The sequence below is a fragment of the Scyliorhinus canicula genome, chromosome 19, assembly GCF_902713615.1.
Source record: "Scyliorhinus canicula chromosome 19, sScyCan1.1, whole genome shotgun sequence".
Classification (NCBI taxonomy): domain Eukaryota; kingdom Metazoa; phylum Chordata; class Chondrichthyes; order Carcharhiniformes; family Scyliorhinidae; genus Scyliorhinus; species Scyliorhinus canicula.
Genome location: NC_052164.1, coordinates 53,714,716 through 53,731,256, shown reverse-complemented (window position 1 = coordinate 53,731,256; position 16,541 = coordinate 53,714,716). Strand labels below are relative to the sequence as shown.

The 16,541-nt window shown below is 43.6% G+C and overlaps 1 protein-coding gene across 2 annotated transcripts in view; it reads left to right on the top strand.

The window, feature by feature from the left end:
• The window catches only part of ddx42 (DEAD (Asp-Glu-Ala-Asp) box helicase 42), a 146,735-nt gene extending 136,633 nt beyond the window's left edge, over positions 1-10,102 (top strand). For both annotated transcript variants that reach the window (XM_038779390.1, XM_038779391.1), the window contains 2 exons: positions 5,504-5,602; positions 8,729-10,102. In XM_038779390.1, coding sequence (XP_038635318.1) covers positions 5,504-5,602; positions 8,729-9,535 — 906 coding nt within the window. In that variant the 3' untranslated portion in view covers positions 9,536-10,102. The remainder of the gene's footprint in view (positions 1-5,503; positions 5,603-8,728) is intronic.
• Positions 10,103-16,541: the final 6,439 nt, after the last annotated feature.

Sequence of the window (16,541 nt, the reverse complement as noted above, 5' to 3'; positions counted from 1 at the left end):
TGGCTCTCAATTCTCAACTTGTGCAATGACTTGGCAGCTATATCAAAGTGAAAATTGACTTTCTGGTTTAATTATAATTTTGTCACTCACATTCCTGTTAGTACTTCTGACTTCAGTCGTATTTTAGCTATTAGAAGAGTAGTTTGGGTGAGACATTAGTCTCCGAACTGGACTATCTCCATGCCTTCAGTCGGTGTGTTTCTCCACTCTAGGATTGCCTTTATACACATGGGACCCTGGAGCTGTGAAGCATTGATGCTAACCACCATGCTACCGTGTGCCAGGTCTATTCCATTTTCTAATGATCCCTTTGGAAATTTTCACTGCTGCCTCAGCCTTTCCATTTGACTGGAGTTAGTGCAGAAACGACATGTGGTGCTGAATTTCCCAATAATTTTGGTAATGTCTGGATTCTAGTCATCAACTGAGGGCCATTGTCACTCAACAGAATGCCGGTAATGTCATAAACGATTGAAGTGAGTTGTCAGTCATTGTGCGATCCATGGTGGCCGTTGACATCAGCTTGTCTTAACTCCCAATGGTCTGTTCTCAACAGTGGAGATAGTCAGTTCCAAAGAACTCCAAGCTTCATCCATAGCCTGTCTGGAGTGTCATGAGTGGCTCTTTAGCTTGGTAGCTTGATGTTCATTTACAGGCATTGCACTGACTGATATGGTCCTTGATCTCATTGCTCATGTTTGGCCAACCGAGCACTTCTCTTGCGTTCATCAGACTAGATTTAATTTCTTAATGGTTTGCTTAGACGCTATTCCGAATCTCTTTCGGGATGATGACTCCTAGTTCCTTTGTACAAGATGCCACCTTGGGTCATCACTTCATCCCTGCATGCCCAATACTATCTTATAGCAACAGGTATGACTTAATCATCCTTTTATCACTACATCCTGCAGCACTTGGGCAGTTGCATCTTGTTGCGTAGTTCACTTGATCTGAGCAAAATGCTTGTCTGTCAAGTCAATGTCCCTGCTGAATTGATGATTTTCAGAGCTGTTGCTTCTTGCTGAATCTGGTAGATTTCACTCTGTGCCAGCAGCAGTAACATTCTTCAAAAAGGAGTACAGCTCTTGACAGCCTGTCAGTGATGTACATCCACTTCCCCGATTGTACTTAATTTCCAAATGATATTGCTGCAAACGAGTAACATCCTTTGTAGACACTTTGAAACAGGTAGAAGTGGTTTGAGAAAGATGCTTTAAACTAGCTTGTGGTCAGACTCGACCGTCAGTTTGTTCCTTTCAAACAAGTACTGTTAAAATGTGTGACAACAAAAACAATAGCCGGGCATTCTTTCTCAATCTGTGTGACAGTGTTCGGTTTGCGTGAATGTTCTGGATGCAAACACAACCAGTTGGCCTTGCTGCATGAGGCTGCTCCAAGTTCAGTCTCACTGTCACCACACTGCAGTGTGACCTCATTGTTAACACCTCAGTGTTAGCATTGTTGTCACTACTTATTTGATATGAGTGAAAGCAGTTGCTTGTTCTGTGCCCCAATACCACTGAACGTCTTTGGAAGTGAGATTGTGTAGAGGTTCACACAATGATAACAAATTGGCAAGAACTTTGCTGGGTCGTTCACAAATCCACAAATCGTTCCAGAGCCTTCACATTCTTTGATTGCTGCATCTCTGCTGCAACTCTCATCGTATCAGGATTAGGGTGAACACTTCACACTGTCAGTGAACAATCTGTCAGAGTGACTTCAGTCATCTTTGGTTGCAGTTTTTTCTGATTCAGCTACAGGTTTATCTGGCAAGCTCTCTGTAGCCTCCTTAGATTCTGATCATGGTCTGCGATGGCTTCATCCATCATTTCTCACATCCATAGATTAGCAGGTAATTTCTGCTGGCCCGATCGCTTCCACTCCTGGAAGATCTTTAATTGTCTCGTGCTGTCGTTGATATTCTTCTGGAGCAGTATAAATACCAAATGGTATCCGTGACCATCGGTACCACCCAAATGACATCCAGAATATAGTCGGAAACTATTGCTTTCATCGAACTTCACTTGCCAGTATCCATCCTTCTCATTCAAGGTAGACCTTTGCCTTGGAATGTTGCAGCAAAATCTCTTCTGTAGTTGGGATGGAGTAGTGAGTCTCTTTAAAGTTCAATGAGATCCTTTGATCTCTGCACACTCAGCTGACCAGCTTGTTTTGCTGCTACCATGCTGCTAATCCACTCAGTTAAAGTTGTCACTTTCTTAGTTACTCCCATCTTTTCAAGTTCCTCTATTGTATCTTTCTGGCTGGACTTGAGAGGAGCTGGAACTGCCCTTGGAAAATGCTGAGTTGGTTTCACTCACATTTACTTCCAAGATGATATTCAACAGGAAGATGTCCAAGACCTGTGAAAACATCTCAGTCATTTTTTAGGATTTGTTGAGCAGTCTGGTTTTATGCTGTGTGAAACACTGCAACCTTCTAGTACATGAAGGGTTACCAGTCCAAGCTTTCGACTTGTTTCAGCTGAAATGAATAGATTTTGCTGTGTCCATTACTTGGAACTGCATATCATCTTTCTTCCCATTGCATTGGGGTTTCAACTTAGTTTGCCTTCCTTGGGGTAAGTAGGGCGGCACGGTAGCATAGCAGTTAGCACTGTTGCTTCAAAACACCACGGTCCCAGCCTCGATTCGCAGCTTGTGTCACTGTCTTTGCAGAATCTGTATTTTTTCCCTGTGTCTGCGAGTGTTTCCTCCGGGTGCTCCGGTTTCCTCCCACAGGTCCCGAAAGAGGTGCTTGTTCGGTGAATTGGACATTTTGAATTCTCCCTCAATGTACCCAAACAGGCGCCGGAGTGTGGCAACTGGGGGATTTTCACAGTAACGTCGTGGCAGCAGTGCTTGTAAGCCGACTTGTGACACTAATAAAAGGTTATTAATGTTCCATCTTATAACCTCAACGTTACCTGTGGCTTCATTTTTGGGACCTTCAAGGACTTTGAGCAAATTCACACAGGTCTTTAAAGCTCATGATGTTGCTCGGAGCATTAGTGTCTGTCTGGCACTTGACGTTAACTTGATGGTCTCCTTATACAGTCATCATTGCAATCATCACAATCCATTTTTTCCCTCTAGACTTGAGGGCACCAGTCTGTTCTAGGGTGCCAGGTTCATCATCCAACATCATAATAATATTTATTCGTGTCACAAGTAGGCTTACATTAACGCTACCATGAAGTTACTGTGAAAATCCTCGAGTCACCACACTCCGGCACCTGTTTGGGTACACTGAGGGCGAATTCAGATTGTCCAATTCACCGAACAAGCGCGTCTGTCGAGACCTGTGGGAGGAAACCGGAGCACCCGGAGGAAACCCACACACACACTGGGAGAACGTGCAGACTCTGCACAGACAGTGACCTAAACGGGGAATCGAACCCGGGTCCCTGGCACTGTGAAGCAACAGTGCTAACCACTGCTCTCGTGCCATCCATCACTCCTGAGAACATGTTTGTTAGCTAGTTTTTTCTCTTTCCAGCAAAATACTTGTGTGCAAAGTGATTCATCTTCTTGCAGTCAGAGCATGACTTTCCCCACACTGGACCTGTCTTTGTGTAGTGTCCTCAATATTTACATGCAGTACTCTGGCTATCATCTTTCTGCTGGCCCTTCTAAAAATAGTTATTCTTTTTCTCCATTAGCTTATGCTTCAAAGGCAAAGCCTCGTCATTATTTGGTTGACGCAGAGACATAGTGGTTAGCACTGCTGCCTCACAGCTCCAAGGACCCGGATTCAATTCCGGCCTTGGTTGACTGTTTGCGTGAAGTTTGCACTTTCTCCCCGTGTCTGTGTGAGTTTCCTCCGGTTGCTCCGGTTTCCTTCCACAGTCCAACGATGTGCAGATTAGGTGGATTGGCCATGCTAAATTGCCCTTTAGTGTCCAACGGTTAGGTGGGGTTACTGGTTTACGGGAATAGGGTGTAGGTGTGGGCTTAAGTAGGGTGCTCTTTCAAGGGCCAGTGCGATCTCGATGGGCCCTCCTTCTGGACTGTACATTCTATGATTCAATTCTCCTATCAGTACTCTGCAGCTGATTGACCGCTTCTGCACATGTCAATATCTTTCTTGAGAGTAAGTTTCTCTTTGCTCAGCAGATGTGTTGTTATGGCGGGATCTGTTGTTCCGAAGACAATCCTATCTGATCAGGATGTGGAGATGCCGGCGTTGGACTGGGGTGAGCACAGTAACAAGTCTTACAACACCAGGTTAAAGTCCAACAGGTTTGTTTCAAACACGAGCTTTCGGAGCACGGCTCCTTCTTCAGGTGTGAAGACCTGAAGAAGGAGCCGTGCTCCGAAAGCTCGTGTTTGAAACAAACCTGTTGGACTTTAACCTGGTGTTGTAAGACTTCTTACTGTATCTGATCAGATCATCCTTCAGTTGCTCAAACTCATGAGATTCAACTGTTTCCCCCCTTTCCTGAATTCTGGTGTTGAACACCTAACGTTCATAAATACCATTTGAGAGCTCAAGGTTGCTCCTTAAGGCAACAAAATTTCACAAGATTAGCTTTTCTGCTCTTCGGTGATACAGCAATACAGCTTGCAGTACTCTTTACCAAGCACTGATAACAGAGTTGCTAATCTTAATTGTTCAGGTTTCTTTTTTAACTCTGCGGCAATTTTATAGTTTTGCCATTGAGACTTTCCAATTCATTTTCAAATCTGTCTTCATCTTCATTGGAGCAGATGTTGGAATAATCAATGCCATAGTGATTCACGCAGTGACCAGTGTCCTGTACAAAGTTGCAGAATGAAATTTTAATTATCCTCTGCCATTTCTTATACCTTCTGGCTTTCTTACAGCTATCAAAGTTAACTCAATTTCTGTTGCACACACTGACACCATGTTCAAATGGTGGATTAAATGGCTTTGGCTCTCGAGCCTTCATGCAACAAAGATGATGTCCGAGATTACATGATCATGGCCGGTCTCTGGTCACATTGCCCAAAAGGCGCTTCTCCAAAGAATCACAATAGTGAGAGTACAGAGGAGATTCAGTAGAAATTGGATAGGCTGGGGTTTTCTTGGAACCAAGAATGCTGAGGGGAGTTTTAATTGAGCTGTATAAAATTACGAGGAGTCTAGTGGATTTTGTCCTTCCTAGCTACTGTTATTTCCCTTAGCAGAGAGGTAATAAACAGGATGCATAGATTTTAAAAGTATTTGGATTTGCAGTTGAAAGACCATAACCTAAAAGACTGCAAATCAAGAGCTGGAAAATGACGTGAGACTGGATGTGTCTTTCTCAGCTGTGATGGACAGAATGGGCCTACATTTTCTACATTCCACTCTGTTGAATCCTCTTCGGCAAACTGCTGTTAAAAAAGCATTGATGTAAACCCCTCTATCAAATCCTATCACAGTATATTCCTCAGCTAACTCGTGAATTTCTATTGCATGAACTTTGAAGTTTATTTGACTCTATTAATCTTAAACCTGTTACTTGATACGTGGTAACAACAGTTGTCTTTTACAGGACAGAACATCTGGCAACGTGCTGTCTAATTATGAAGCATACAAACCATCCACAGGAGCAATGGGTGACAGAATGTCAGCTATGAAAGCAGCGTTTCAGGTAAAGATTCTTTGACAGATCTGAGCTGTTGGGTTTTTAAACTGTAGCTACCCCTAACATATTTCAAGGCGAAATGTTGTTCCTGGGGTTATAAAAGAGATCCTTGTTATATTTTTCACCCGAGGAACCCCCTATTGCTTCACCTTCCAATGCAATGCTCAGAAAATTAGTACTTTTATATTCTATTCTTTGATATCAATTCAAAGCAGCAATTATTTAAAATACAAGTGAACATCCACCCAGAGATACCTAGCTGTACATACATTGATGCGTCTTTGGAATCCTTGACAGTTAATCAGTTAAGATAACTAGCAGCCTACACATGGGACAATAGTCAAGCGAATGCAAAATCATGCCAAACGTTAGCTGAAGTAATAATGATGGGGGGGTCTGTCACTAAGATAGGTAAAAGCACCAAACTGCAAGAATATAGCGTCAAATGTTTAAAGCAGATGAATTATCATTGTAACTGGTCGTTATGAATAGTGATTCATTGAGCAGGGTTGCGCTGAGCAAAAATGTATGAGGCCATAAACAGCTCTCTGGAGGCAAGAACTTCATTTCTGCAATGTTCACTATCAGACCAATCAAATGTTTTTTTAGAAAGACTGCTGATGCTAACATTACATTAACTCCGATTTTAAAAATGTTACATCAACCAGGATTTATGTGACCTTTGTGATTCCCACAATTTTGAGGACGGTATTTATTTGTTTAAAATTCTGTCATTCCAAGCAACATATTAGGTGGCCGACATTTGGTTTTGAGAATCTGCATTACAGATGTATTTGTAATTTGTAAAGAAAACTCAGCACTGTGGATCAAATGTATCCTGTAATTAATTAAATATCATTAATCTGTCCTTTCCATTAATGTTCTTCTTCCCAACCTGGACGGGTGCCCCTCCATGAGAGAAAAATATGAATTCCACCAATACAAAAGGTCCCAGATTTAGTTCCTGGTTCTTGCTACATTAATTGGTCTCAGCAGTTGAGTTTAATGTCAGTGGATGGGGAAATTCCTCTGGGTTCCCATGCCGGCCTGTTTGCTAAGAAGAGAAATTGCCTGTAATCTGGTATCCCACTCTAACCCAACTTTAACAGTTTGCCAATGTCACCGAGATCATACACTGAGAACATCCTCCACCTGATCCCTCAACCAATTGACAATTATTCTCGCTTGAGGGTTATTCGGCTCATCTTCTGCAGAGGGCATCCTTTGATGTTGGAGCTATTCTGGGTGTGTCACAAATTGCTGGCAGAAGCCATGGGGATTTGCACCTCCTTAAGCTAGACTCAATAAGCTCAATCGTAGGAGCACCATTACTGCCCTGGCCCAGATAGTCAACACAGCATTGTCGTGTCTGTAAGGCTTGGTGCTGCTAACTAGCATGTAAGGGACATAAATCAATTCTAACTGATCATGCATCTCACAATCTCGCCAAATTATCATACATTGAGTCTGGATCTGATAGCTATTGTAACTAGATACGTGATGAGGAGTGGCCCAATGCTCGTGTCACTCCAGTCTGGATGCAACATGTTGTAGCTCCATCACACTGGCAGCAGTTTAGTTTCACCCTAAATCCACAGCAAAGGCATGATCGACCCTTTCTTTATGAACACTCAGGAACTGGCTGTTTGTGTCAAAGTTGTAGATTCCTTTGGACAAGAGACTTCCAAAGAGTCTAAACCATATATATGTAGTTGTTTGGCAGTACAGAACTTGAATATTGCTGAAAAAAGATTTTTATTGTCGAAGCTTTTAATTTTGTACCTATCGGGCCATTCGTAAGACTGCAATGCAAGGTAGATCAACAAATTTATATTGTATGAGAAGAGAGAATACCACTTGTATTTATACTGCATAGTAACAGAGCGAAACAACTAGCTACTAGCTTTAAAAAAATAGTTCCAGGGATGAGAAACGTCTTGTTAGAATAGAATGGAGAGGTTGGGGATGTTCTCATTGGAGAGAAGATGGATGAGAGGAGATTTGATAGAGATATTCAAAACCATGAGTGGCTGGACAGAGTAGATAGAGAGAAATTGTTCCCACTCACTCATAAAAGGATTGAGAACATGTGGTTTGCAAAAGAAGCAAATGTGATGTGAAAATAAACTTGTTCACACAGCGAGTTGCTTGGGCCTGGAATGCAGTGCTTGAGTGCGATGGAGGCAAGTTGAATCAAAGCATTCAAGAGGGCATTAGATGATTACTTGAATAGAAACGAGGGGGAAAGGCAGGGGAGTGGCACTAAGTCATGATGTTCGTTTGGTGAGCTAATGCCGATACAATGCTGTAACAATTCTGTGATTTTGTGCTTCCCTGTAGTTCAGTTTTTTGAGGTACCTTGCCTTTCCAGGGTAATCTGTGGTGGACTGGGCATTTTTCAAAACCGAGTGTGACAGCCTTATGCCTGTTCATGGGTTTGTGTGATACACAGCCCAAAATAATCTGATCAGCGTAGCCATTATCCTACAGGATGTCTTTGAAGTGCCCTATTTCAGCATCAAGCTTGCATGGTGAGCAAATGGCTCTGACCCTATTTATAGTGTTTCCAATTATTTTATGCAGCTGCAGATTTAAATATTTTATATGTATCATTCACATATCAGAAATATGTAAGGGATAGGAGGTTAGGTGTAATTCCAGCAAAGATGCATGGAACTCAACAAAATGTTCGCAATGGGCAAGGTTTAGACCACAGCCAACCAACCATGCTTGAAAAAGACAAACGCTGTGTCCAACATTAGATGTGATTTCGCAAATGGATGTAAAGCTTCGACAGAATTTATTTTTTCAGCAATAAACCAGATATATTCTGCAATGATGAAGATTATCCAAGACCAACAGCACCACCTACAATATTGCATTGTCCTTCAGTATACTGCAGAAGGAGATCAGTGAAAGCCTCAAATCCTTGAACCACAACAGACCATTCTAACCCATCGTTATTGGTTGATTACATCATATTTTGTGTTAAGCAATTTTACGTAGTAGAACATCACTGCTCAATCTATTGATGCAATATTTCTGATAAAGGTTGAATATCTGCAAGACTAATGCTTGTGTTTGGGGATGTACATCACTGCACACTAACATTGTTTTTTTTTATTCCACCAGTCACAGTACAAATCACACTTTGTTGCAGCCACTGGTAGTGCTCCTAAGATCACAGGCTCTGCCGCTGGTACTAGCAACTGGACAAGTGCTGGGAGTCTCAGCATTATCCCCACCTGTCCTCTGGGAAATCCAATCATCAACCAGCCCCCAGCTCCCAGCACTAACAGCGGAGGTGGTGTAGAGAATAAAGACAGCAGCAGTCGTCCTGTTGAGATCAAGGTGAACCGTGTCGTTGATGGCGGCTCTAGCCGTTTTGAAAGCAGCAGTCGTCACAGTGACAACTTTAGTCGTCATAGCGACAGTGGCAGCCGTCACAGTGACAGCAGCAGTCGTCATGGTGATTCTGGCAGTCGCCATTCTGTCAGCAAATACAACGATCGCGGAGGTGAGAGCAGGCACAGCGACCGAGGCAGTGAGAGGCACACTGACCGGGGCGGTGACCGGAACAGCGAAAGACATGTTGACCGCAGCGACAGCAGGCATGGCGACCGGCGCAGTGACAGCCGACACAGCGATAGGCACAGTGAGAGTCGAAGTAGTGATGGCCGGCATGGCGAGACCAGAAGTGCTAGCCAAAACCGGAGTGGTGGGGAAAGTGTGAGAGAGAGCGGGAGTGTGAGGGAGAGCGGAAGTATGAGGGAGAGCGGGAGTGTGAACGAGACCGGGAGCAGCGGAGAGAACAGGAGCACCAGCGAAAGCAGGAATGGAGACAGCAGAAATACTAATCGGACCAGTTCTGCTGAGAATGACGGCTTTGCAGTGCCAGAACCACCTCCCAGAAAGAAGAGGAGCAGATGGGATAATTAAATCCCGACATTTGTGTTCCACATGTTCTCTTGCAGACAAGAGATGCTTACACTTTGAATCTCTGTTAGAAACTAAATTGCATAGTTTTATCTGCATAACCATCGATACAAAAAAGGGACGCTACAAATTGGATTTTTATTTAGAGTAGTGAACTATGTATCTTGTATGTTAGTGTTGGTCTTTGAAATAGAAAGCCGTCATTGGGAGTTTTTTCAAATTGTCAGATACTTTCAATATACATCTGTTTCACATGTTTTGCCTTTGCTCTGCTCTCTTTGTGAAACAGTAAAGTCATCTCAAATGTTTCTAAAGTTGTCCTGAATCCTATCTACTTTTATTTTTCGCTGATTTACAGATTTACATTGTGAAATGCGGCTATGTTTGGGTTGACATTGCTTTTCTGTCAGGAGAAGGCTACCAAGGGGGAACTTTCTTATTGTCTTGACCCCAGGCTAAGGCCAGATTCTGCTGTCAGTTTTGTCGAAGTCTGCTCACTAAGTCGCTTGTGATTACTTTTGAGAACTTGGCTCTTTTATGAAAAAATAAAGAAAGGACAATTCAATTAAATGAAATGTTTACAGAAGCTCTGATTGAACTGATTCACACGTTAAGAATGTACAAGAGCAGCCGTGCACCTCAGTTTTTCTATTTTGTGCTGCCTTGTGAATGGAGAGGAGAGGTGTAAACCAAACAGATATAGTGTGAAGAAATTTCTGAGGTATTGGGTAGCAAGCATTAGAGCGTTGTCATTACCCCAACAGAACTCTAGCTTTTCATACAATGTGTGGTAGCTGGGGATATCTGACAGGGGAGGAAGTAACTTGTGAATCTTACATTGAGGAGCACAGGCAGTTCAGCCGCTTGGGTGCCAATTTTTTGAAATATGTGTACCAATGCTGAGGTGTGCCTCCAACAGCTCCTGGGTTCCCAGCAGAAGTGCCCATGAGTCAAGTGGCAGCAGCAGAAAAAACATTTATATCGAGCCATTTGTGACCTTTGGGTGACCCTAAGCACTTTGCAGCCAATAACGTACTTTGGAAGTGTCTTATCAGCAGTCCGGGATGAGGCATGCAAAAGGAACTGCTAACTAGATTTGGATTGCCAAGCACCCAGGGAGCAGAAATACTTGAGCAGGTACTTTAGGTGATACTCTTTTTCATTTCCTGCTTCTGCTGGAATGTTAAAGAAATTTATAATATTTATAATAGAAAAATACGCTTGGGAAGCATGGGTAATCAGAAAAGTCAGCATGGTTTTAGAAAAGAGAATTCGTGCCTGACAAATTTATTAAGAGTCTTTCGAGGATGTAGCTCGTAAAGGGGAACCAGTGGTTATGACCCTTGGCCTGACCCTGGGATCTGAGGCGGTGTTCCGGATACATAGATACATAAAAATGCTATATCCAACCGCCTCTTGAATATGTTCAAAGTTTTAGCATCAACCACTTCCTGTGGCAATGAATTCCACAGGCTCACCACTGTGTGAAGAAATGTCTCCTTATCTCTGTCCGAAATGGACAAAGCTGAATCCTCAGGCTGTGACCCCTGGTCCTGGACACACCCATCAGAGAACAGAGAGAGAGAGAACAGAGAACGATACAGCGCAGTACAGGCCCTTCGGCCCACGATGTTGCACCGACATGGGAAGTCAAAAACTGAAGGCCATCTAACCTACACTATGCCATTATAATCCATATGCTTATCCAATAAACTTTTAAATGCCCTCAATGTTGGCGAGTTCACTACTGTTGCAGGTAGGGCATTCCACGGCCTCACCACTCTTTGCGTAAAAAACCTACCTCTGACGTCTGTCCTATATCTATTACTCCTCAATTTAAGGCTATGTCCCCTCGTGCTCGCCACCTCCATCCGCGGGAGAAGGCTCTCACTGTCCACCCTATCTAACCCTCTGATCGTTTTGTATGCCTCTATTAAGTCACCTCTTAACCTCTCTAATGAAAACAACCTCAAGTCCATCAGCCTTTCCTCATAAGATTTTCCCTCCATACCAGGCAACATCCTGGTAAATCTCCTCTGCACCCGTTCCAAAGCTTCCACGTCCTTCCTATAATGAGGCGACCAGAACTGTACGCAATACTCCAAATGCGGCCGTACCAGAGTTTTGTACAGCTGCAACATGACCTCATGGCTCCGGAACTCAATCCCTCTACCAATAAAGGCCAACACACCATAGGCCTTCTTCACAACCCTATCAACCTGGGTGGCAACTTTCAGGGATCTATGTACATGGACACCGAGATCCCTCTGCTCATCCACACTGCTAAGAATTTTACCATTAGCCAAATATTCCGCATTCCTGTTATTCTTTCCAAAGTGAATCACCTCACACTTCTCTACATTAAACTCCATTTGCCACCTCTCAGCCCAGCTCTGCAGCTTATCTATGTCCCTCTGTAACCTGCACCATCCTTCCACACTGTCTACAATTCCACCGACTTTAGTGTCGTCTGCAAATTTACTCACCCAACCTTCTGTGCCCTCTAGGTCATTTATAAAAATGACAAACAGCAACGGCCCCAGAACAGATCCTTCATTGGTAACATCTTCCCTGCATCTACCCTGTCTGGTCCTGTTAGAATTTTATAAGTCTCTATGAGATCCCCCCTCATTCTTCTGAACTCCAGCTAGAACAATCCCAACCTAGTCAATCTCTCCTCATATGACAGTCCTGCCATCTCTGGTTAGGGACAAATATCATTTTGTTTAAAGTAGATAAAGTTTGCGATTCAAGACACCTCGGTGAATAAAACCACAAAAGTCCACAGGTTTTGAACAAACATAAACAAACTTAAGTTCAGAAAGATAGAACAATTTACAAAATTTATCTTGTACTCCAACATTCAGGGTAAGTTTGAAATACATGTGAATGAACAGCAGAACTGTGGTTGAACACACCATACCACAGAATAAATGACAGATGCAACCAAGATTTGAGTCCATGGATTTTTCAAGAACCCACCTAGACGTCCGTGAGCAAGTCAAATAATCTTGTTGAAGCCATGTCTCATGAGTGATTCCTAACATTACCTTGCCTTTGAAGGTCTCTCCTTAGAATTCTCTCCACAAGTCACTGCCACAGATGGATTTAACAATAGCCCACTTTACAGGGTTTCAACCTGCCCTTCGAGATTCCTTCTCCCTGGATTCCCAAGTCTGCAGTTCAGCCGCTACATACTGGTGTAATCTCGGGTCTTTGCAAGACTAGCTTCACTGAGCTGGAACTACCCCTGGGATGTTTCCGAACTTTGTCCCCTTGGCTGTATTCAACCATAAATGGCTTTTGGGGCTTCCCTTTAGCCCTCTTTGATTACCAGAGATTCCTCTGAGCCCCTTTCTCAGCTCCTCAAAGCTAAAGGTAGCATGGAGCTTTTCCCCAGTGCTCCTGATTCTCCCGAAACTGACCACTTCAAAGGGGGTTATTCATAAACCCTCGAGTTGTTCTGATGACCTACCAAAATACACCCAGAAGGTTCCACCTTGGTCTCTCAGCAGGAACAAACATAAGAAGCATTAGAACATGTACCTGAAATGTTACAATCTCCACAGGCGGCTAATTTAGCCCCCAGCAACTCCTAAATTAAGGGATTTCATGATACGAAGCTGGGTAGAAATGTAAGCTCTGAGGAGGGCATGGCAGCTGCAAAGAGATATGGACAGGTTAATTGATTGAGCTGGGCAAGGAGGTGAAGCAGACAATGTTTACGGCACCTTTTCTGGCCTTCCCTCGTACAAGGGCAGCGAGAGAATGGTCCTAAAAAGGACCACTTGGTCAATCCAAAAGCCTGTGTGCAGGTTTGCGGCTGCAGCTCCCAGTGAATTCACACCTGCTGCTACTTCACACATCCATCACCACAGGACTTGTGACAAACCACCAGTTCTGGATGAGATGCATCCAAGGATATTGAAGGAAGTGAGAATGGAAATTATAGGGGCACTGGCCATATTCTTCCAGTCTTCTCTAGACTCGGAGATGGTGCCAGAGGACTGGAGAATCGCAAACGTTTCACCCTTGTTCAAAAAAGTTTGTAAGTCTAGCCCCAAGAATTACATGCCAGATTGGTAGGGAAGCTCCAGAAATAACTATTCAGGGTAGAGTTAATAGCCACATAGAAAACTGGATTAAATAAAAAGAGCCAGCATGGATTTTTAAAGGGAAAATCATGTTTGATTAACGTTTTCGGGTTTTTTGACGTAACAAAGCTGGTCGATGAGGGTAATACTGTTGATGTGGTGTACGGGGACTTTCAGAAGGCATTCAATACAGTGCCACATAACAGACTTGTGAGAAAAGTTACAGCTCACAGAATAAAAGGAACACTCATAACATGGATACAAATTTGGCTGAAGAATAAATAGGAAGCAGAGAGGAATGGTCAATGGATATTTTTCAGGCTGGACAAAGTTTTGCAGTGGTGTTCCCCAGGGTCCAGTATTGGGACCCTTGCTTTTCCTGATCTATATTAATGATCTAGATCTTGGTGTGCCGGGGACAATTTCTAAGATTGTCCCCTGCATTGTAGCATTGTGGATACCACAATGGCTTCACAGATCCAGGGTCCCAGGTTCGATTCCAGCTTGGGTCACTGTCTGTGTGGAGTCTGCACATCCTCCCAGTGTGTGCATGGGTTTCCTCCGGGTGCTCCAGTTTCCTCCCACAGTCCAAAGATGTGCAGGTTAGGTGGATTGGCCATGATAAATTGCCCTTAGTGTCCAAAATTGCACTTAGTGTTGGGTGGGGTTACTGGGTTATTGGGATAGGGGGAGGTGTTGACCTTGGGTAGGGTGCTCTTTCCAAGAGCCGGTGCAGACTCGATGGGCCGACTGGCCTCCTGCACTGTAAATTCTATGATGATGACACCAAATTTGGAATTATTGTAAACTCTGAAATGGAGAAGATTGACGGGTGACCTGATTGAGATATATAAGATTATGAGGGGCATGGACATGGTGGATAGCAAGCAGCTGTTCCCCTTCGTTGAAGGGTCAGTTACGAGGGGGCTCAAATTCAGGTGCAGGAGGTTTAGGGGGATTGCAGGAAAAATCTTTTTACCCAGAGGGAGGTGATGGTCTAGAATGCACTGCCTGGGAGGGTAGTCGAGTTGGGTTGCCCTCACATTCTTTACAGAGTAAATGGATGAGCACTTGGCATGTCATAACCTTCTAAGCTATGGGCCAAGTACTGGTAAATGCGATTAGGTAAACACAGTAGCACAGTGGTTAGCACTGTTGCTTCACAGCGCCAGGATCTCTGGTTCGATTCCTGGCTTGGGTCACTGGGTGGAGTCTGCATTTTCTCCCCGTGTCTCCATGGGTTTCCTCTGGGTGCTCTGGTTTCCTCCTACAAGTCCCAAAAGACGTGCTGTTAGATAATTTGGACATTCTGAATTCTCCCTCTGTGTACCCGAACAGGAGCTGGAATGTGGTGACTAGGGGATTTTCACAGTAACTTCATTGCAGTGTTAATGTAAGCTTGTGACAATAAAGATAATTCTTTAAAAAAATTATTAGGTCAGTTTTTCATGCATTGGTGCAGACTCTTCTGTGCTGTATTATTCTGTGATAGTGTAGAACTTCATAAGTACATAGACAAGTTGCTGATGTGGGCAAATAGGTGGCAGATGAATTTTAATACGGAGAAGTGTGAGGTGATGCATTTTGACAGGAAGAACATGGAGAGACAGTTTAAAATAAGGGTTGAAACTCTTAAAAGGGTGCAGGAGCAGCGGGACCTGGGTGTATGTGTGCATAGATCATTCCCGTACCAGCCTCCCCGGACAGGTGCTGGAATGTGGCGACTAGGGGCTTTTCACAGTAACTTCATTGAAGCCTACTCGTGACAATAAGCGACTTTCATTTTCATTTCATTTCAAAGGTGACAGGACAGGTGGAGAGAACAGTGATAAAGCTTATAATATTCTGGGCTTTATTAATAGGGGCATAGAGTAGAAGAACAAGGATGATATGCTGAATTTATACAAGATACTAGTTAGACATCAGCTAGAATATTCTGTACAGTTTTGGGCACCACACCCTATTACTTTTACACTTTTCTAACATAGAACATAGAAAAATACAGCAGAACAGGCCCTTCGGCCCACAATGTTGTGCCGAACTTTTGTCCCAGATTAAGAACAAATTAATCGACATCCCATCATTCTCCCGTAATCCACGTACTTATCCAATAGCCGCGTGAAGGTCCCTAATGTTTCCGACTCAACTACTTCCACAGGCAGTGCATTCCATGCCCCCACTAATCTCTGCATAAAGAACTGACCTCTGACATCCCCCCTATATCTTCTACCATTCACCTTAAATTTATGTTTGTTCCACCCGGGGGAAAAGTCTCTGACTGTCTACTCTATCTATTCCCCTGATCATCATATAAACCTCTATCAAGTCGCCCCTCATCCTTCTCCGTTCTAATGAGAAAAGGCCGAGCACCCTCAACCTTTCCTCGGAAGCCCTGCTCTCCATTCCAGGCAACATCCTGGTAAATCTCCTTTGCACCTTTTCCAAAGCTTCCACATCCTTCCTAAAATGAGGCGACCGCAACTGCACACAGTACTCCAAATGTGGCCTTACCAAGGTTTTGTACAGCTGCATCATCGCCTCACGGCTCTTAAATTCAATCCCTCTGCTAATGAACGCTAGCACACCATAGGCCTTCTTCACAGCTCTATCCACTTGAGTGGCAACTTTCAAAGATCTATGAACATAGACCCCAAGATCTCTCTGCTCCTCCACATTGCCAAGAACCCTACCGTTAACCCTGTATTCCGCATTCATATTTGTCCTTCCAAAATGGACAACCTCACACTTTTCAGGGTTTATTACATCCACACCCCTCTTCCTACCTACGTCATTGGTACCAATGTACACATTGGTGGTGGAAGAAGGGACAATAGTGACATTTAAGGGGCATCTTGGCAAATACATGAATAGGATGGGAATAGAGAGATATGGACCCTGGAAGTGTAGAAGATTTT